At 40.6% G+C, this 22,178-nt stretch overlaps 1 protein-coding gene across 4 annotated transcripts in view; it reads right to left on the reverse strand.

The window, feature by feature from the left end:
- Positions 1-706: 706 nt before the first annotated feature.
- The window catches only part of CDC14A (cell division cycle 14A), a 178,992-nt gene continuing 157,520 nt past the window's right edge, over positions 707-22,178 (reverse strand). For 2 of the 4 annotated variants that reach the window (XM_088022345.1, XM_088022343.1), the window contains exons 15-16: positions 21,332-21,846; positions 707-3,014 (exon numbers count right to left, since the gene is read on the reverse strand). In XM_088022345.1, the coding sequence (XP_087878471.1) occupies positions 21,396-21,846 (451 nt within the window). In that variant the 3' untranslated portion in view covers positions 707-3,014; positions 21,332-21,395. The remainder of the gene's footprint in view (positions 3,015-21,331; positions 21,847-22,178) is intronic. The other 2 variants (XM_088022344.1, XM_028101915.2) reach the window with 1 other exon arrangement.

Raw genomic sequence — 22,178 nt, forward strand, 5'->3', positions numbered from 1 at the left:
AATATATTATGGTTTAACAAATATCACAAAGGAAAGCATACGAGTGCGAACACTTTTGAAAATACATTTCTGTGGCTTATCTTTGGTAAACTCATGTTCCTGCTGTCGGCTGCACCGCAGTTGAATATAGGTATTGGGTAGCCTCTCTGGGTGTGTCTGGAGGTTTATAAATCAGGTGAGAAATTTGTTGGAACTAATTAACTGATTCGTTTTACTATTTTTTTCTCATAAGAACTAAATCTGAAGAAGAAGATTCTCTGCCCTTCTACACAGGTTCATGAATTCATAAGAACTCTTCTTCCCTGAGATGTGGTCCCATGACAACCTCCGTATCCCAACTGTCTCATGCAGTGTTGTGAGAACTGCTAATTGGCAGATTTTCAACTCAAGAAGTGAAACTACCTTCCCACTCACATCCTTTTCTATGTGTTCTGGAAAAAAAAAAAAATTGAAAGACAAAAGAGAAGGGCAAAACCTCAGAAACATCATAACCCAGAGAGATCCAGTTTATAAAATATCTTCAATAAATAGTGCAGCTTCTTCTTCTCAAGCTGGCTCTTCAGGGCGTAGATCCAAGTGGTGAGGTTTGTTCCATCTGATTTATTTTTATAATTTCTCCTTTAAGAAAAATGGCCATTTTTCTCAAAAGGCACTGATGACCAGTATATCATCCAGGAGTCATAAATGACTAAGCAGGACCCAAAACTCTGATCACAATCAGTGTTTTATTAACAGAAAGGAAAATTAGAAAGACAGCAAGAGCCCGACATTATCTGACTTTTGTGAAAGGCAAAGGATAAGATTTCTTTGTGCTCATTGTCATATACTTCAGATAATGGCCACAACCTGGAAAGTCAATAAAAGATAAACTAAAAATCCAGAATGGAGAGCTTGAGACACTTGAAAGGCACCAACCAGATCAGATCAAATAGAAAATTACAAAGAAACTTCAGTACATTGATAACTCAAAATCCAAATTATAAAAGTCAGAGAAAACATAAATTGCATAAAACTTTTATTATTAATTAGCAGTGCATTCTTCTACACTTTAAAATAGAACAAAATATCTTTTGGAAGGTAAACTATTCATAACAAAATACATGTCAACAATTTTTATTTTGGAGTAGAATTACTTTGCTATATATACTTTCTATATTATATACATACACTTCTTGGTTTGTCTAAGTATCTACATGTGTACAAATAATTTTAAGACATACACATGTAGATACACATGACTAATATACACACATAATTATGGAAAATTTATAGTAGTCAATTTTACAATCATTTTAATAGCTGCACACAAATTAGTGTTCACAGAACTAAAACTGTCAACATGATTCCCTTTTCCCCACTTCTCGAACATCGTCTGAATTACTTTTCACTGATAAATTTTAAAAATACTATCATCTTCCTATACAACTAACCAATCTTTTTTTTTTTTTCCACAACTCATAATAAAATATTTTACTCTTTTGGCTTTAGAAAAGGCATACAATTTAATTCCACTTATTTTAATTTTTGACTCCTAAAACATACAATTCATTTTTTTCTGTCAGCTTTAGTGCAATTATTTGGTACTGCAGTTACTGAAGTTTAAGTCATGAACCTGAGCCAGTAATTCAAATGCCTTTTTTAAAATAGAAAACACCAACGCGCTGTTTTGCTGAAGCATGTGTAACAGCCTCAAGGTACCCCCTCCTAATAAATAGATTATGAAGAACTCAGTGGTGGCCAGCAGAGCACTTGATATAGATCCATTTAACTGTGTGAGGAGTCCGTTCTAAGGCAGCATCAACAAGCAGCATCAAAGGCTTCCCAACTGCCCAGAGAAACAAAGCCTCCGGGCTTCCGAGGCCGAAACACAAGATTACACTTAGTAAATGGGCCGTTAAGTACCTGCAAGGAATCCCTTGGTTCTCCTGTCAGGCTTCTGATATGCTAGCTTGTGTGTTAGGTGTTTGTCATCTGTTTCAAACATATCTCCTTTGATACAGAGAACTACTTAGCAGCATCTTTTTTTTTTTTCAGTTTTCTCTCTTCATTGATTTAAAACGGGTGCCGGACCGTGTGTGGTTACAGCCGACAACCTCATACCAAACGCAGAATGTCCTAACTGGGGTCAGGGCTCTTGTGAGAGGAGGAAAGAAATAAAGGCATTTGGAATGTTGAATCATTTCACATAGAGAAAAGCTGTGTTTTCAGGAGAAACATTCAGTGAATTCTGATCTCCAACTGATGTTAAATTGTGTTAAAGCCCCACAAGGATGCAAAATGAAATGGCCCGGCAACAAAAACAAAGGGAAAGGAAATGGTCTAAAGAAGCCATATCAACCGATCATGCTCCTCTCGCCAGAGATCAGTTTGGATAAACTCATCATATTAGACTGACTTCCCAAAAGAATGAACTGATGTGCCACGTTCACAGTGGGAACATAAAAATCACTTTCTAAAAACTCTCTCCCTTATTTTTTCCTCATAAAGAGGAATTATGTATTCATTGTAGACAAAACCATACTAAACAAATTCAAAATACAAATTTTTGGTAGCAAACAGCAAGAAAAATCTAAGTCAAAATATAGTCTAGTTTTTACATAATTTTATATATTTATAAATTTATCAAAATAGTCTCTTAAAGTTCACAATACATACATAATGTAACACTGTATATGTAAATGTCATAACAAATGTATTACCAAAATACATTAAAAATAACCTTTTGAGATACCAAATTCAACATTAAAACTGTCTTAAAAAGTGTTGACAGCTCCATAAACCCAGTTTCAGTGCATTTAGAGTAGTCATTAGCCAGAGTTTTCTGGTTTCAAGTCTCTCGAAGGTCTTATGTTAGCGCTCTCCTTAATTTAACGTAAGAAGGCAGAAAGACTCCTCCGGCAATCAGCTGCTCTCTCTCTACATTGCTCATGCAGATGAAGACCTTGTGTCTAAGAGCGGAGTGCTTTCACTGGAGTGGCGGGGCCTTAATAATGAACATATTCAGACTGAAGGGACTGTGTGGGGGAGAGACAGAAACCCAGGTTAAAGTCTATCACATACAAAACTGGTAGTACATCCTGCAGCTTCCTCCTTCAACACAAGGCAATTTGCGTCTATAAGATAAAGGATCAATGAAATAAACTAAGAAGAAAATAGAAAAGGATGAAAAAAAACAAAGCATTTGCTAAGAATAAGATACTCGATAATGTGACGTGATTGCAAGAAAACCATATTTTAAAAGGCTTACGATTTATTCGTAGCAGTTAAAAATTAAGTGCTATTTGCAAATTGGCAAGTGGCACCAAACTCACTTCTAAGCTTTTGTGCAATAATAGTGAGTTTGACTCAAAAATATTAAACGACATCTGTAACTAAATTGAAATTTATTAGAATATACTTTAAGATTATACATACTTTGTTGAATCTAACGCATAACAAACAGTGCTTCTAAAGCAGTTGAATTAGGCGTCATTTAAATAAATTCCTTAAGAATGCTTGAATTTAATAAATAGCTTACAAATCCTTTCCATTTAGGGGGACACAGAACACTACCAGCTTTGAAAAGTAAGCTTAAGACCCAAAAGCATTTGTGCAGAAGAATCTTGCAGTCATAACATAATAAATAGTGGGCAGCTTTTGAGAAAAGTAAACAATGCAAATCCCTCCCATATCATATTAGATAATCACATATAAAAGGAACATGATGGGGATATGTAATCAAGAATGCACTGATAATAGATATTAACCAGAAAAAGATAAAGATAGTTCAAAAAAACTTGCCAGATACTTATTTTTGAGCAGCAAACAACAATTAAAAAGAAGGAACACAAATCAGTCTGAACATGAACAAATTCTTTTGCACAATTCTTCTAATCTAACACCTTAAACAACAAAGTTTACTTGATTTGCTACCAAATGTCCTTTTCTCCTCCCCCAATAATTCTTTTTCAAACTGATCTGCAGCATGGTATTCATAGGTCTTCTCAATTCTGAGACTAGTCCATTTTGTTGACGGTAGGCATATCTGTAAAAAGAATCTGTCTGTTGGGCAAATCATCTACAAAGGTATTCAAACTCTCTTTGTTCATTCTCATTGCTTCACAATCCCTGTGAATTTTATACCCTATGGACAGCCATTTACTAAGTATCTATCAACGCTGTGAGTCAAAAAGTTACCAGCCTGCCCTCAAACGGCAAAAGCCCACACTGTCACACAAACATCAAGTGAAAAGGCAAAGGTGTCCATGTTCAATAATGTGCGTAGGGTGAGAGTAAACTGTACACAAGCAAAGCATGAGGCAAGGAGTGGGAAGGGAAGGCTCAGGGAGAAGAGTGGTTCCTGAGGCTGCAAGTTTCCAAGAAGAGGTGAAATGTGAAGAGAGAGAATGGAAATGTTAGGAAGAATGAAAAAGGTTGTCAAGTTGACTTTCTCACCACAGAATGTGGTTTATGCCAAGCCTTCAGAACAGGGGAGACGATCAAGAAGCAGGGCACTATCGTATAAGTATACCTCAACTCACGGAGAGCCTAAGACGTAAGACTGAGAAAGTCCAGTGAAACTGGTCTAACGCCTTGAAGTCCATGTACGTTTAATGTGTAGGCCCATCAGTTGCCATCCTAACAATGAGAGCTTCAAAGTGGACTATGACTTTTCTAGCTGCTTTTTCCCAGTTTCTTCTGAAGTCTAGCAAGTAGGCAGGGAGGGCAGGGCCATAAGATTTCCCCAGCGGCAAGACTGCGAAGCATGCATGCTATATGCTGGCCAATGCTTTCGTAGGAATAATTAAATATTGCTTTTGTTCCAATTAGAAAAGTTATTCGTGTTTCCACTAACAGAAATTATGTAGCTCCTCAGATTGCTGTTAATTTAGAACAGAGTTGTTTTTGCAAGCACCCCTGAAGTTCCAACAATTCTCAATAGACGGAGATAGAGCAAATGAACAGACACCAGGCAAGTGGCCTTTGCTAAACTTTCTTCCAGGTAAAGTATTTTTAATATGCATCAATATATAGGGGGTAAATATGTGTACGTACCTATCTTTATTTATTTTATGGAATCACGATGCCCCTGAAAAACAAATAATCTAAAATAATTTTAGGGATGTCTATCATTCATATGAAGTATGTATTCATATTTGCCTTCTGGCAGAAGCCTTTCCTTACACACAGCAGAGGTCGTAAACTCTAGGTGCTGTTTAATCCAACCTACAGACAGAGTTTAGCACAATCCCTACTGCCTTCCTTTGCTACCCACCCAGTGTGCTCACTTAATGCTGCCTAGCTGGCTCTGGGTCCTCTGTAAACAAATAAAGAGATGATTTGGCTGAAGAATGGACCTTCTGTCATGCTGGTTAATTCATTCAACAAATAATTATTAAATAGCAATGGTATACATTGGCACTGGGGGATAAAATAAGATACCAAAGTTCTTCCATGATTTCTTTATGTGGTATAAAGAACGTTAAAGGAAATAATAGATCAGTAAAAAGGGCTTAACAAATTATTCTGACATCAGCGTTTTGTAACACATTAACTCCCTTTCATTTTCAATCTAAAACAAAAATCTTAATGGAAGTGGAGTTCGGGAAGAAAGAGAATTGTTAAAGACTAGGAGATATATTCAGTCGAAAAAAACCATAACTAATATTTCAAGGCCTTTTCACTGGGGAAGCAATCATGTGGGATGACAGTGACATTTAGATTCCATATGCTTCCTTGATGGGGCTGTACCAAGGGCCTCGGGCTCATCTGTTACCTGTATCCTAAAGTTACTAATAAATATCCCAGAAAACTCAATAACCGTTATTAGCATTGCTAAATTTTTACAGCAAAGATGCAAATATATTTGTATTCCATAAACAATATCATTCTTGCTATTGATTTTGTTATTCAGAAAATAGATTAAAGTACCATGATCCAGAATTCTTAATAAACTAGATATATGACTGAAGAGGTCAATTATTCTGTGATAGATACTTATTGAGTACTTCCTATATACCAGGCACAGTTCTAAACATTTTATATGTATTAACTCATTAAATGCTCCAGGCAACTCATTTTACAGATGAGGAAATTGAGGCATGGAGCGGTGAAGTACTTTGCCCAAGGTCACACAACGAGAAGGTCATGGAGCTCAGCAGTCTGGCTTAAAGCCCAAACCCTTAGCCACCATCGTATAACGCCGCAAGACACTTCTAGCTTTTGTCCTGTGATCACTGCATAGTCAACTAGACACTGTCTGTCACCCTAACACAGAAAAATAATAACTGGAAGCAGGGTATGATCCTGAGTGAGAAGAGAAATATTAAATTACGAAAAGAGAAAGCAATATTTATTATACTATAAAGGAGATATAGACATTTTAAAATGAAAAATCCTTTTAGGACTGAATCAAAGTAATTTTCAGGAATATGCTAAAAAGAAATTTTCCTTATAAGAATACCCACGCTTAAGTACTCTGATTAAAGTTTTAATTCTGCTTAGCCAATGTTTATCACTACCATAAGAATTAATACCTAATGCATCTGTAATTTTTACAAAAAGTCAAGAATTACAATGGATATGGTTATGAAGGAAGGGGCACCTGAGGTGTAAATATTATTTTACAAGGTAGTGCTTATTTATATATATATAATTTCTCAGAATATTCAAGTTCCTGAGCCAGTAAGTTCAACAGGGTTATAGTGAGTTAAGATCAGATCAAGTTTATCATGAATATATGGTGTTTTTATAGTGTGAATACCATAAAACTAATAATACAGCAATATTCAGCCTGCAAAATAAAGATAAAATTACTTTACACTTGCAGCCCCCTAAATTTTTATGTCAAAATATAAGCTTCCATCAAGAAGTCTTGTTCCCTGAAAGCAGTTAGATTTGACATAAAACTAAGTGTTAGGTAAGGAGATCAAGACAATTTGTTCTGTTCTGGAAATTTGCTACTAATCTGTTTTGGCAGATGTAGGTAGTGACTTTAAAAATTTAGCTATTCTGGAGGTGTTTCTTTTTTAAACAGCCCAGTTACCTAATCATGGTAGAAAAATGTCTAATAATTATAGATATAAATACTGTTAAGATGGTTAATAAATACAATTATACGTTGACTATCAAAAACAGCAAGCTGTAAAGAATAATGAAAAATTTAGGTCTTTGCCAGCAAATGAATGAAATGACGTCTTAATGTTCAAATAACTTAGACCAAAGGCCCTATGACCTGGAATGTTAGTTTCCTACTCAGTCAAAATCCTGACTCAACAATTACCATGTGCTTTTGCCACACTGACTCTTTGTCTCCTGCATTTCCCCATCTTGCCGAGTCCCTTAAGGAAGAAAAGCAGTCTATTTAGCTACCCTTGGTGTGAGTTCTAGCTACAGAGGCAAAAAGCACCTTAAAAAGTGGTTTGTTTTCATGGCATAGATAATTAAAAGAAAAAAATACGTTTGGCAATATGGTATCCTATTTTATATATAACTTCAGTATTGAATTTTAATGAACAAATGGGGAAAAAATAAACACTGAGGAATAATAAGTGTAGCTATAATTGGCTGTATACTCTGGGGTCTTTTATGGCTTTGCAATAAAGAGTTTCCAGTTTTTGTATCGCTTGTAAGTTACCAGCGCACAAAATGTGTGCATTGATACCCATTTCCACAAATGTGGTTTCAGAATACTGAAAGTTTTTGCCTTTGCTAACATAGTAATACTTCTCTAGTAACACTAGTAGAGAAACATAGCTGGAGAAGGTTTTATTGGCATCATATTAACACAAAAAGGCTAAGGTTTTTTGATAAAATCAGCTTTGAAGGAGGTGTAACCATTTTTCTATAGCATTCTCAAAGCATTTCGGGGACCCCAATATTTAACAAGCCAATTGCAGTTAATTAAAATGCTATACAAAATATTCTTCCACCCTCCTACCTAACTTTTAATAGATTCTTTTTTTCTGAGTGAACCTAATCTATGCTTTTCAACAATCACAAAAAGCTCAATTGTTAGATGACAGATTGTTGTTGACACTCTACTTGACTCAGCCAACCAACCATTTGTGTTTCCAGTTCATTTGAACGCCAAAATTGTATCGATGCAAGCTCAGTTAACATGTATTGTCTCTTATTTTAGTAAAGCCACATTTCTAGAAGAGAAAAAAAAATACCTCTCAGATGACTGTATATTAAAGCTAAAGCTGAAAATCTGTTTTCTGTTTTGTAAGTGCTTCCTGTGATAATGGGCTCCTAAGCACTGTAGCTCTTTTCTTCGCATTCATGGTCCTAGATATATTATCCAATTTTTAGTTCAATAAATATTTATTAGGCACTCACTATACTTTGGAGCCTGAGACAACAAAGATGCCTCCAAGAAGCTTACAAGCCAGCAGAGGGAAGAGAGAATCACATACAGCTTAAGTAGAATATGAGAGCAATGAGAAGGTGGCAGGGGGCATGTGAACAAAGTGCCACGAGATTCGAGAAGGATGGGTCACAAATGCTGCATCAAAAAGATAATTGTGGAGCCAGGCCAGGAATGATAAAACCACGCAGAGACGAGGAAAAGCAGAGCATGCGCTAGGGTTTAGGCACGAGGCAGGATGTGGCACTCCTGCAGAGTGCCCGTCGGCATGCCGGACAGAGCTGCTGGAGAGACATGGGGGCGGAGTGGGGGGGAGGCACACGGTCTGTCGGGGAAGGGCCCCGAGTGGCAAGCCACGAGATCCAGACGGGACCCCACAGGCACAGCAGAGACAACCAACAATTTGGAACATAGGAACGGTTTAATCTGCTGTGTCTTACAAATCTAACACCCCAGCAGCAGTATAGACAAAAGATTAAAGTCGAGAGACACTTAAGGCTGGAAGAAAATTTAAAGGGCTATTCCCATAGTCCATGAAGACCTCAATTAGGGCAACAGTGATGAGAATGGAAGAACAAAAACCAGATATCTCAGAGGAATGGCTGATAGGACCGAGTGGCTGGATGTGCAGAGGGAAAGGCAGGAGTAGTGTCAAAGAGGATTCCAGATTTCTAGTTTGGATGACAGTTACTAAGGCAGGAAATGCAAGGAGGAGCAGGCGACTGAAGGAGCATGTATTCCGTTCCAGGTAATGCCCATAAAAAGTTAGACATGTAGATCCAATGCCCAGGAGATGCTTACCCAGACAGAGAAGTAGGCCAAGGTCAGAGCCTTGGGAAAAATCATGAAGGGGTGGGCAGAGGAAGACAGACAGGTAGCAGTTTAAAGGGGAGGGAGGAAAAGAAATGGGAAAAGAGCATTCTAAAACACAAAGGAGACAAAAAATAATAGACAAAATGGTGGCTGACATTGTCAAATGCTGCAGAAAGACTAAGAAGGAGATCATCTGATCTGGCCTTAAAGAAGTCAAGAGCAGCCTGTGGGAGACTCTCACCAGAATGGGGGGGTCGCCTCTCTTGCCCCAAGTTTGGCCATAAAGGAGACATTGTGGGCACCTGGGTGGCTCAGTCAGTTAAGCGTCTGTCTTCGGCTCAGGTCATGATCCCAGGGTGCTGGGATGGAGCCCCACGTGGGGCTCCCTGCTCAGTGGGGGGCCTGCTTCTCCCTCTACCTCTGCCCCTCCCCCTGCTTGTGCTCTCGAGCTCTCTGTCAAATAAATAAATAAAATCTTATTTAAAAAGAAAAGGAGACATTGTGAGAAGTGACAGGACCGAGGGAAGTGATTGGCAAGACCACTCTGACCAATTCAGATGCACCTGTTTGCAGGTAAGGAGACAGGCAAATGGAGGGTAAGAGACTGAAGACATAAAGGAGGAAGGAGGTGGATGGGGAAACTCCCTAGAACTGTTCGGGAAGAACAGTACAGGTGAGTGGAGTTACCATGGGGAAATAGTAATGATTCTTGTAATCTAAAAGGGAAGGAAAAAAAAGGACAAGTCAGATGTAGATACACTTTGAGGGAGAGAAGAGGACAGTTAAGGGAAATCACTCCTGATAAAATTCTAGGTTTTCGGTGGGACTCAAGGCAAAGTCAACCGGCCCCGGAGGCCGGAGAGGCTGTGTTGACAACGAATGTTAAGAAGTTTTGGAATAGCCGGTGCGAGGAAGAGCATGGAAGCCAAAATGGGATAACTAAAGTACTTATGAGCCCTGAAGGGCCAGGTATTAGAACTTCATTTGAAATGGAGTCAACTGACAGCCAGGTGATGACATTTTCACCAATAGTGCTTAGGAAGAGAGAGACTCAGAACAGACACGAAATGGTCGAATTGATCTTATTTTGGAGGCTAGCAATCAAGTGGCTACAGAAAGAAGACCCAGTGTAACAGAGAACGTTGGAAAGAGAAAGCAGAAAGGACTCTGTGGGTCAGAGAAGGCAGAGAACGGAGAGGGCTGGGGAGGCAGGTAGGGATCGTAGAGAGGCCATGAGGAAGGGTTAGTAGGTGGACTAACTGTCTGAAAGGAGCCTCACAGGATTCAAGATATCAGAAGCAATGCACTGAGTGATAAAAAAAGGTCAATGAAATGGATTTCCAAGTGAGTAAAAATAAAGATCACCCAAGTTAAGAAAGTTTAAAATAGAGTAGCTGTGAGACTTTGGCCAACTCACTGCCTCTCGGAATCTTGATATCCTCATCCAGAAATTGTGGACTAAATCAATAATATATATGAAGCACCCAGTCCAATGTCCGGCATGCTGGAGGTAGTCACTAAGTCACTAATGATGACGAGCACCACGATTAGGAAAATGTTACAGAAAATGTTGGCAGTAGCCTGGTAGCTACAAAGTAGAGCAAAAGTCAAGGAATGAAGGTAAGTAAATGGCAGTGATGGGGACAAAAGGAGGAGCAGATCACTGGGTGGGGTTTTCAAAGGAGAGGAGAGTCCAAAAGCAGGGTTTAAAATGTCAGAACAGAGCGTTTACCTCTTACCTGCAAAGATTTGGAAGTTACCAGAGAGAAAGCAATTTGCATTTAAGGGGTGAATAAGGGGAATTAGGCTGGAATAGGTCAACCTTATTTTGCTCACTTTCAAACAGACACGTTTTAATTTTCTCTTTTAGTTTACTGCTTGCGATGGTCTTAATGTTTGTGTTCCCTACTACCTCCAAATTCATGTGTTGAAACCCTAAACTGCAATATGATGGTATTAGGAGGGAGTCTTTGGGAGACAATTAGGTCATAAGAGTGGGGACTCCATGAATGGGATCAGTTTTCCTATAACTGGGGTCCAGAGCTCTCTCTCACCTTCACACAACCATGTGAGGATAAAATGTGTGGGAGAGGGGCACCTGGGTGGCGCATTCGGTTAAGCAGCCGACCCTTGGTTTCAGCTCCGATCATGAGATCAAGCCCCGTGTCAGGCTCTGCACTCAGCGCTTCAATTCTCTCTCCCTCTCCCTCCAGCTTGCTCTCTCTCTCTCTCTCTCTCTCTCTCTCTCATAAATAAATAAATAAAATCTTTTTTTTTAAATGCATGGGAGAAAAGGCACAGCAGGGGCACCTGGGTGGCTCAGTTGTTAAGCATCTGCCTTCGGCTCAGGTCGTGATCCCAGGTTCTTGGGATCAAGCCCTGCGTCCGGCTCCCTGCTCTGCAGGAGGCCTGCTTCTCCCTCTCCCACTCCCCCCTGTTTGTGTTCCCTCTCTCACTGTGTCTCTCTGTGTCAAATAAATAAATAAAATCTTTAAAGAAAAAAAAAGAAAAGGCACAGCAGGATGCAAAAATATGATCAACTTCTTTATGGCCCACAAACAAATCAAGTCACGGTGGTAGGTCGCTGGCTACAGAGCTAGAAACCATCAGAGGTGGCCACGTGTTCCATTCCTGAGGGTCTACAGGCCAAAGGCCCCAGGCCTGAAACTGAGGCTGGGATCAGCCTCTCCCACCTGTGAAGGGGGCTGGAGAAGCTGCAACCAACTGCCCTTGGGCCAGGGTTTAGGCAGAGCCTGCATCCTTGCCTGAGAAGCCAGCCTGCCGAGCTCACCAAGGGACAGAGCCTGGGTCATGAAGGTCTGTTTCTAGACTGGAGGACCTGGGCTTGGCGGGAAAGGGGGGAGTGGGTCAAGTGGAACCAAGAAGAAAGCCAGTGGATGAGGAAGGGAAATCACAGAGAGAGGGGAGAGAAATAAAAACTCCCATCCAGCGTGAACCTACAAATGAATATTCTAAAACACACAAGGAACATGAACACCAAGAGAACTAACAAAGCCTCCAACCAGGAGATGGATGCTCACAGGCTGAAATGCAAATAACAAAGCAATCTCACAATGACCTGTCATCTGAGATTTTCAAGGTGAAAACATGAAGAATACCCATAAAAAGGACAAGAAATTATGAAACAAAAATAGGCAGGTCCAAATAAAAACAGATGGCTGTCATAAAGAATGAATTATAAATGCTGGAAATAAAAGACATAGCCATTGAAACCAAAATGGTTGGGGATACATTCCAGAATGGACATAGTTAAAAGAGAATTAGTGGATTGGAAAATAGCAGGAGGAATTCAGTAACAGGAATTTAAAAAAAAATGTAAAACAGAAGGTAAGAAATACTGAGGACAGGGGCGCCTGGGTGGCTCAGTCAGTTGGGTGGCTGCCTTCGGCTTGGGTCATGATCCCGGGGTCCTGGGATCGAGCCCTGCATCAGGCTCCCTGCTCAGTGGGGAGCCTGCTTCTCCCTCTCCCTCTACTTGCCGCTCCCCCTGCTTGTGCTCTCTATCTCTGTCTCTATTTCTTTTTTTTTTTTTAAAGAAAGAAATACTGAGGACAGATTGAACATAAGTCTAGGGGGTGTTACAAAAGGAGAAGTAGGGGAAAGGCAGGTAATAACCAAAAAGATAATGCCTAGGAACTTTCCATCATTGAACAAGCCATCAGCCCCAAGACTGAAAGCACACACTAAGCCCAAAAGGATAAACTATACAGAGTCCATATCTAGGTATATTATGGTGAAACTGTAGAACCTCAGAGAAAAAGAAACAAATCTTATAATAATTGGTTTTGTTCTTCAACCACAGAAGCTTTTTAAGCAAAGGATGACATTAGGTAACTGGTATTTTAAGCAGATTCTGGCAGCACCACAAAGCCAGATAGAAGGGACCAGAAGAACGAGGGCAGACGATCAATTAAGCCAGAAGATGCCCTCATGGAGCTCTCCATCTAGTGGGAGGCAATGGCTTATACGTCTTTGTTTTACCTTCCTCTACTAAAACAATACTGCGCTCATGGTAGACACTCATATACATATAAGATAATTTTTTTAAAGATTTTATTTATTTATTTGAGAGAGAGAATGAGAGAGAGAGAGAGAGAGAGAGCAAATGAGAGGAGGGAGGGTTAGAGGGAGAAGCAGACTCCCTGCTGAGCAGGGAGCCCGATGCGGGACTCGATCCCGGGACTCCAGGATCATGACCTGAGCCGAAGGCAGTCGCTTAACCAACTGAGCCACCCAGGCGCCCTTTTATTAGATAATTTTTTAATTGGACAAGTCTTTATACATATATAAAAAGCTGTCTCTTTTGCTCCTGGCCAAATAAATAAATAAAGCAAGATTAGAATAAGACTCCTTGCTATTGACTTAGCAGTGTTATTGGTATCACGTGAAAAAGAAGGTGTCAAATTAAGTTGAACAACGAAGGCAATTAATAACTCCGATGTACTTGAGATTAAAGCAAGTTCTGTATTTGAAAGAGTCCTTTCAAATGGAGAGTCAAACACAGCTGACAGGCTTTGTACAGCAAATTAATGTAAACCCCTATTTAATCCTGGAAACTGAAATTATCCTTAGCTCTATCTGCAAACACTGTGTGTACCTAATAGCTTATATGCAAATTTAAAGGGACCATCTGAACCATGCTGACCTCAAAACAATTTGATGCTTTTTCAAGTAACATTCTCAAGTCCCCTTGGAACAGAAACAAAAGAATACCAACGCTGCATAAAAGCCAAAGATGTGGTTCAAAGACGGAGCTCACATTCTTGATAATGATTAACATCACTTAGCTGAAAATTCCATCAAATTTAAGGTAATGCCACAACACAGAGAGGAGAGGGGAAAACCATAGCAACTTAAACATACAAGGTTAGAAAGCTGGTACTAATCCTTAGTATTAAATATAATATTTAATCTTTAAGCTTTGTGATTCAAGATTATCTTTAAAATCAGGACAGGATGACAGTTTTTAGAATGGGGAACAGGCAGAGGGGAAAGACATCAAGTTTAAATCAAGAAAAGCCATTAACATCCCATTGGAAAGTGGAAGCATTTTTTTGGGAATGGATGTTCAAACAATCAATAAGTAGCTCATCACCGTCACACAAACATTACTCCAAAGTAAAAATGAAGCAAGCTTTCATGCACACGCCAATCACTCAGATGTTCACCAAACTGGGTATTTTACCAAGCTGGATCTAATATTTTGACCTTATTCCAAGTCCTACTTTAAGAATCAGTAATTCCTTATATATATATATATATATATATTCTTTAAGTATATATATACATACTTTCTGACTAATGCCAGAACACAGAAGAACTTAACCTATTCACGGGCTACCAAGGTTGTTCTGGCACCGGTGAAATCTGAGACAGAGAACACAGAGAACAAATTGGTGGTCGCCAGAGTAGACGGAGGTGAGGGATGGGCAAACTGGGTGAAGGGGAGTGGCAGATAAAGGCTTCCAGTTATAGAATGAGTAAGTCACAGAGACGAAAAGTACAGCATAGGAATATAGTCGAAGGTTATCTGGTGACAGATGGGAGCTACACCTGGGGTGAGCACAGCATAAGGTTCAGAGGTTGAATTGCTGTGAGTTACACCTGGGAAACTAATGTAACATTGTGTGTCAACTACACGTCAATAAAAAAGAACTATAGCCAACAAACAAATGTAAAGGGACAGAAATAATATTGGAGACAAAAATAAAGTTGCCTTATGACTACCAAAAAAATAAATAAATTTGCGATGGAGAACTCATCCAGAGAGTCTTCAGAACCAAAGAGCAGACTAACCCGCTGAGTATAAACACGGCTGTGCCCCGCACACAAGGAACCGCGTTCCCGGCAATTTCAACTGTGGCATAAGGAGAACGCGAGGGTAAAACAGTAAGCACACACACAACAGTTCATTTCAATTTTCCTTTCCACTGTAAACCAAAGGAATATTTTTTTAATTCCTTCCTGTGTCTAGTACTATGTTAGAAACCATAAGATATAAAAGAACTTTATGAAACTTTGTGTATTGACACACAAAGAAAGTTTAAAAGTTGGAGACAAGTCTCATATATATGGACAACAGGTAAACAAATACAGATGTTCAGTTATGTCATAGCAACCGCACATATTGATAAGGTACTAAATATGCATCGTGGGCCGGAACAAGAGGTTAAAAAGGAAAACATCGGGTTGGTTCAGTTTCTGGAGGAAAGCTTCAGAGAGTAGATGGAAGGTAGTATATCTCTTTAAAAATGAGAAATTGGTGAAGAGGGCAGGGGGCTTTCAAGAAAGGGCTTTCCAAAGGCCAAGAGGTAGGGAATAACGAGAATGTAGTGGGGAAGGAGGGCCAGGGAACCCACATTCAGGGACAAGCAGGGTAAATGAGGTACAAAGATATGATAAGGGGACCTGAGGACAGAGGGCCTGAAAGCTCAGCAAAGGAATTCAGGATTAATGTTCTAGCACTAGGGGATCCTGGTCACTTCTGAACAGGTGAGTCAACTGATGAGATCAGTTCTCTCACCTGGCGCTGCTTTAAAGTGGGCTTGGCAAACTATAGCCCAGGGGCCAAATCCAGCCCACCACCTGTTTTTGTAAATAAAGTTTCACCGAGGCACAACCACACCATTTGTTTGTGTATTGAGTTGAAGAGTTGGGACACACAGCCAAAACACTGACCATCAGGCCCTTTACAGAAAGAGTTTGGGCCCCTACTTACAATATGAACTAATTAAGAGGCTGAGCTAGGAAGATCATCAATGAGGCTAACACAACAACAACAACAAAGATGAGAGAACAGCAGAATAGAGGAAAGTGGGGAAACTCCAGGAGACAATGAATGGCCTCACCAATATAACCTGCAACATCACCGTGAGAATATCCCTGGAAATGTCCGAAGACATTCCTAAGCTACTGCTTAGGAATAGTAATAAAATAAAATCACAAAAAAGATTTTAAGAGGTGATGCCCAAAGCAGCTTTCAGAAGAACCTCATTACAGAGCAGCTTATCTTATATTTATATACCCTACAGAGCAGTACAACAAAAGCTTATTCTAAAAGGCTACTCCATACAGCAAAGATTAATGTGACCCCGTGACACTGAAGTGACAAAAAATTCTTTGTAACCAACCTGACTTTTTATATACATACATATACATATATTTTATAGCAAAGCACATTATTTTGCAACTCCTCAAAAAGCTCACTGTTATAAAAAAAAAAAGATGTTTACTAAGGACCATAATTCTCCTTTCGGAAGTTAAGTTTCCATTTACAAAAATAAATACATCATTTAAAAGTTAATAATAAATATATGGTGGATCTGTTGGTCATGTATGGTTATTTAACAGCATCAATACTATTGTGTGTAGTAAAACACACAATAATCGTTGAACAAGCATGGCGTTTACCCAGGGACACCTGCTGAGGCAGGGACGGAGGACAGCAGATAGGACCCAAACCAGTCTCCCTACCTTCAGGGTTTCCACCAAGAGCTGTCCTGCACACGACTGCCAGAATTATCTTCATCGGATCAGACCTGATCAAGCCACTCTGTTGACAAGATTCAGATAGCTGATGCTACGCTTCCCAGTTTGGCTTCAGCTTAACTTTCCAGCCTCAACTACAGGTGACCTCCCCTGGCTTTAGCTACACTGGAATACTCACTGCTCTTAAAACAATAATAGCTAGCAATTATTGAGCACCATCTGTAAGCCAACAGGGTAAACTACTTCATATGACTTATCTCCTCAGTTAATCATCACAACCACCCTATTACAAAGATACTGTGATCACTACCCCATAAGCCTCAAGGCCCCATAGTCACACAAATTCCTTTCAAAGTACACAGCCCTATGTTGTATAAAATTCACAAAAGTTCATATTTTGCCTTCTTTATCTTACATAGGTCCCACCAAATTGTATAAGCTTCAGGATACACAAAACCTACATCTGCCCTTGATTATTATCATTCCCATTATTCCCATTTTACTGAGGCTCAGCAAGGTTAAATAACTCGCCAAAGTACTCACCATAAGGAAATGGCAGAGAGAAAATTTGAACCCAGGTCTACCTGTCTTCGGAACCTAAGAGCCTAACTATAGTACAAGGCTGCACTTCTGGTCGTGTGGTTCCCATTGCCTGCAATGACCATTTCTCCTCTTCCTATTTTCATGGCTAGATCCCCAGCAGGCTCCTATTCATCCCCCAAAGCCCGACTAAAGTGGTATCCCTTCTTCACATCTTTCCTTGACCTCTCCTGAAAAAATGAGCTATCCTTTAGCTATCCCTGTCTTTTAAAAACACCTACCACAGTATATGTGTGACATAACGTAATCAAAAGAATATGCTTTTTGGAGTCAAACTGATTTAGGTGCAAATTATACCTCTGCTACATATCTGTGGTACAATCTAGGCCTAGGCCAAAATATTTAACCTCTCAAACCCTCAAGTTCTTCATCCTTAAAATGGAGGCAATAACTCTTAACACATTGACTCATTTAAACACCCAAGCATTCATATATCCATTGAAGAAATACTTAACAAGTGCCTACTGTATGCTAGGCACAGAGCATACAACTGTGGTATAGAAAACAGAGGCACGGTCCCTGACCTCACAGAGCTTACAGTCTAATGCGGGATACAGATAAGTGAACAGAGGGGTAAAATGCAGAGCGAGAAGAGTATTGATTAAGACCAAGGCAGGGTATAGAAGAGCTCATGGGGAAGGCATCACAACCTAACCCAGACTTCAGGGGTCAGGTAAGGACAGCGGAGATGAATAGCAATTCAGTGGCAAGTCTCATTTTAAAAATAAAACAGAGCAAATATTCAAGACAGATACCTCAAGTAATTTCAATTTAATAAAATACTTCCACCCCACCCACACCATAATCACACGTCCCTCATTTCTTAAGCATTTGAAAACTCCTCTGAATGTCAGGGAGGGAAAACTGATTTTTTTTTTTAACAATAAGTGGGTTAATAAAAACGAAACCTTGTGCATTGTCCTGGGCAATAGAAACCTTGAGGCTCACAAAAGAGGCCAAATAAATAAAAATAAAATCGGATGGTTTCTTGCCTTTCTGTCACCACCAGAAGAATTCCTTAACATTTGCTCTTGTTTTCTGTGTTAAAGCGTCTAATGACAGAACAAGGAAATCATTTTTACATTTTTCTGGGGGCTGAACTGCTGCATAAAGTGAGAGAGCAATTGCAGCTTTCAAAAGAGATGCTAATTGAGGCTTCTAAAATATTAAGACTCCCTCTAAACACACGTCACCCTCATCCCCTAGGAGTTTCTGGGTCTTTCTTAAAGGTGCTGGGAGGATATTGCCGTACAGACTTCATTTCCTACCCAAGGATCTGAAAACATTTCTGTTGAGTGATTTATTCCTCGTTCTTCAGAGACCATATGCCTCAGAGCTTAGGAAGCCCTGCAGGGAAGGACCACCTCCTTTAGACAAGAAATCCACAATTAGAAAAGCAATTGTAGTGGGCCAATAAAGGAGAACAACTCACCACCTCCTGCTTTATTCCACATTAACATGGGAATTTCCATCTGAATTTAGACTTTTTTGGGAGCCTTCCCTCCCACAGAGGTTTTCTAGGCAAAGAGAAGGGAGCGAAAGTCAGCCCTAAGAGACCTGCTATTTTTCTTACTTCCCGGGAGGGTGAGAAGGAGGAAAATGTTGTCATGCTGGCGATTCTATTTCTAAATGCTTCTCTTTACAATAAGATGACAGATTTAAGAGGCAGAAGAGGGAACAGCAGCAGCTGCCCACACAGACTATTACTTTAATTATTGGAAAATCACTCTATTCAGGCCAGGAGAGGGATGAGGAGAAGGAGGCGAGGTGAAGACAAATAACAAAACATGGAATGACACCAAAAACTAAATTATATAAATATGGAGGGGGATCAACCATCACCTAAAGAACACCCCCATACTTCAACTAGCCAAGAGCAAAACTGAGATCCAGAAAAAGTAGAATGCTATTCTTTGTCAGGCTCCTAATGCTTCTGGTATTCAGCTGCAAATGTAGGTTTCACTAACTCTTTCGCCATGAAACCAGCGAGATATTTATATAATTATCTATATATCTGTATGTGTAACACTTTTTCCGAAAATGAACAGGTCTGTGCTCTGGTCTAAAAACGAGGCTGACCCACAATCAGTAGATGAAAATACTGACAACTCAACTCCTGCTGGGAAGCACACGACTTGTAAACCTTGTTGTGAAAAGGTAAATACCTATCATTTTCCATCTAACCCCCTAATGACTAAGATTTAAGTTTTACTGATACACCTATATGCATAATATAGTGGGATCGGAGGCAAATTAAGGGGTGGAGTGGGCTGGCAGTTGCTTGGGGCCCTGATCTATACAGGAATCTAAAATAATGTTGAAAAACAGCACGGGGAATAAAATCTTACGGGGAAAATTATACAGTTGACCCTTGAACAATGTGAACAATGCATGGGTTAGGGGTGCCGGCTCCCACGTAGTCAAAAATCTGCTCCCCCAAAACTTCTGACTCCCCCAAAACTTAACTACTAATAACCTACTGTTGACCAGAAGCCTGAGCAAGAACATCAACACTCAACTAGTATGTTCTATGTATTATATACTGAATTCTTACAATAAAGTAAACTAGAGAAAAGGAAATGTTATTTGGAAAATCATAAGAAAGAGAAAACACACTTACTGTACCGTATTTATTGAAAGAAATCCATGTATAAGTGGACCCTTGCAGTTCAAGCCTGTGTTGCTCAAGGGTCAACTGTATGTGCCAGGAAGGACTGTGTGTGCATAGAAGAGAGAGAGAGGAAAAAAAAAAAAAAAAAAAAAAAAACCTCTGAAAAGAGGTTGAGGTAGGGATGAGAGTGGTAATAAGTCCAACCAACACACATGTGCGTGCACACACGTGCACTGCATCCTCGTGTTAGGAAAGGTGGTCCCTAAACTATCATCTAAGGAAAGTGGTCTCGTTAACTATTCCCATGGGGCTATTGTTCCCCAAAAAAGGCACGCTGCCCTCCCCCCGCTCTCCTGCAGAAATCAGCCTCTCCCTGGACAATGGCTGAGAACATGTTTGAAGAATATCAGGCATGAAGGAATCCCAGGTCTCAGCCCTCCCAGGATACTGGAGCTGGCTTGTGCCCTGACTAGAATCACTCCAATTCACATTTCTTTGATCTGTGAGATCGATTTCTCCTTCCCATTTTGTTCTTGTTCTCTCAAATCAAAACTCACATTCCCATAGATCTCGATTCCCTTCGAGGCAATCAAAATATGTGATTAAAGTGATTCATAGCAGGGGGTGAACCAACAGATTTGACCTAACAGGGATTTCTGATTAAAAGCTTGGGTTGTGGGGAGCTTGGCAACCTAAGTACTGAGTTCACGGGGAGAATGTGTTTGGCAAACTTTAGTCCTGTCTCCGGAAGAGTGATGGCTAATTCTAAACATCTTCCTGATACTCTGCCTTCCCCTCCCCGACATCCCAGATACCGACCTATAAGTCTTCCTTATCAACACCTTCCGTTTGCCATGTTAATTCTGTAGGGTCAGTGCCCTGCAGGAGGTGACTTATTCAGGGGCCTAATGGTTAGTTCTGAGAAGACCCTGTTCATTCAGCACCTTCCACATTTAAATACTCTGAGAAGGCGCCTGGGTGGCTCAGTCGTTAAGCGTCTGCCTTCGGCTCAGGTCATGGTCCCAGGGTCCTGGGATCGAGCCCCACATCGGGCTCCCTGCTCCGCGGGAAGCCTGCTTCTCCCTCTCCCACTCCCCCTGCTTGTGTTCCCTCTCTCGCTGTGTCTCTCGCTGCCAAACAAATAAATAAAATCTTAAAAATAAATAGTCTGAAATTCATTCATTAGCATGTGATGTGGAAAAGCGACGATTCCTAAAACCACCACAACCAAAGCCAATACTGTCTACTGTATGAATCAGCTCCTGGCTTGGCACCAGATATTCAGAGTGATTTGCAAACTTAACTGAAAAGTAACTGAAAAGTAACTTCAGTCAACAGTGTCCATGATGAAGGGAATGAAAGCTGTTTCCCTTCGAAATCACCTAAAAAGGAGTGGGAGGAGGAGACAAAAAGAAGGAAGGAAGAAACCCCAGTTGAAACTTGGCATTTACTTGAAGAGGAGCCAGCAGAATGGACGTGCATGGACAGTTCCACAGCACAGAGGGAAGGCATCGCTCAGAAGGCTTCCTTGGCGCTATTAAATTTCTTGGGTGGCAGCCTTGGCTGGGAAGGCAAGGCACAAAAGTTGCGTTCAGGGTTCTGAGGACCAAGCGGTGGTGTCTGCGAACTTACGGGGATTGAACGGCTCAGGAATCTCACTGAGGAAGAAGAGAGGCCGGTGTAGGAGGGCCGGAGGAGGGTGGGGTGCTCCTCGGTCTTGACGCCGTGCGGGCTCGGCTGGCTGCTCAGGGTGCCCCCACCGCTGCTGTTGCTCCGGCTGTACCGGTTGTTGTTGAGCTCAGGGTAGTTTCTGGCGGGCGGCTGGGAGCTGCCGTTCAAGAGGCTGGTGAGCGGGCTGGTTATGAAACCCGCCTTAGAGGACGAGGAGGGCTTTTTGTTCTCTGGCTCCTGTGTCGCAGCATTCAAGTTGCCTAGAGAACTGGCTAGCCGGGAGTTTATGGAAAAGCTGAATGGAAAACACAGGTTGTGGGGGGGGGGGGACATAGACAACGATGTATACTCATGCAGAGTTCATGTTTCTACGACACATCATTAGGACATGAGGGGAATGGGATGCAGACAGTTCCGATCAATGCAAATGGCGACAGAATGGCTTCTTTATCGCTCTTGGTGATAGTATGATATGGGGCCTTGAGTTATACACATTAACTTCCTATCTAAGCAGTTAATTCAGACCCAAGAAGCTGGCTTAACTACTCTGACAGGAGATGTTGAGACAGTACATCTGGGGGCTCTATGTGTCCTGAGGTGGAGAGTACAGGAAAAGGGCTATATGAC

This window comes from Eumetopias jubatus, unplaced genomic scaffold (genome assembly GCF_037043125.1).
Source record: "Eumetopias jubatus isolate StellerSeaLion01/CBP00866 unplaced genomic scaffold, mEumJub1_p1.0 scaffold_4, whole genome shotgun sequence".
Classification (NCBI taxonomy): domain Eukaryota; kingdom Metazoa; phylum Chordata; class Mammalia; order Carnivora; family Otariidae; genus Eumetopias; species Eumetopias jubatus.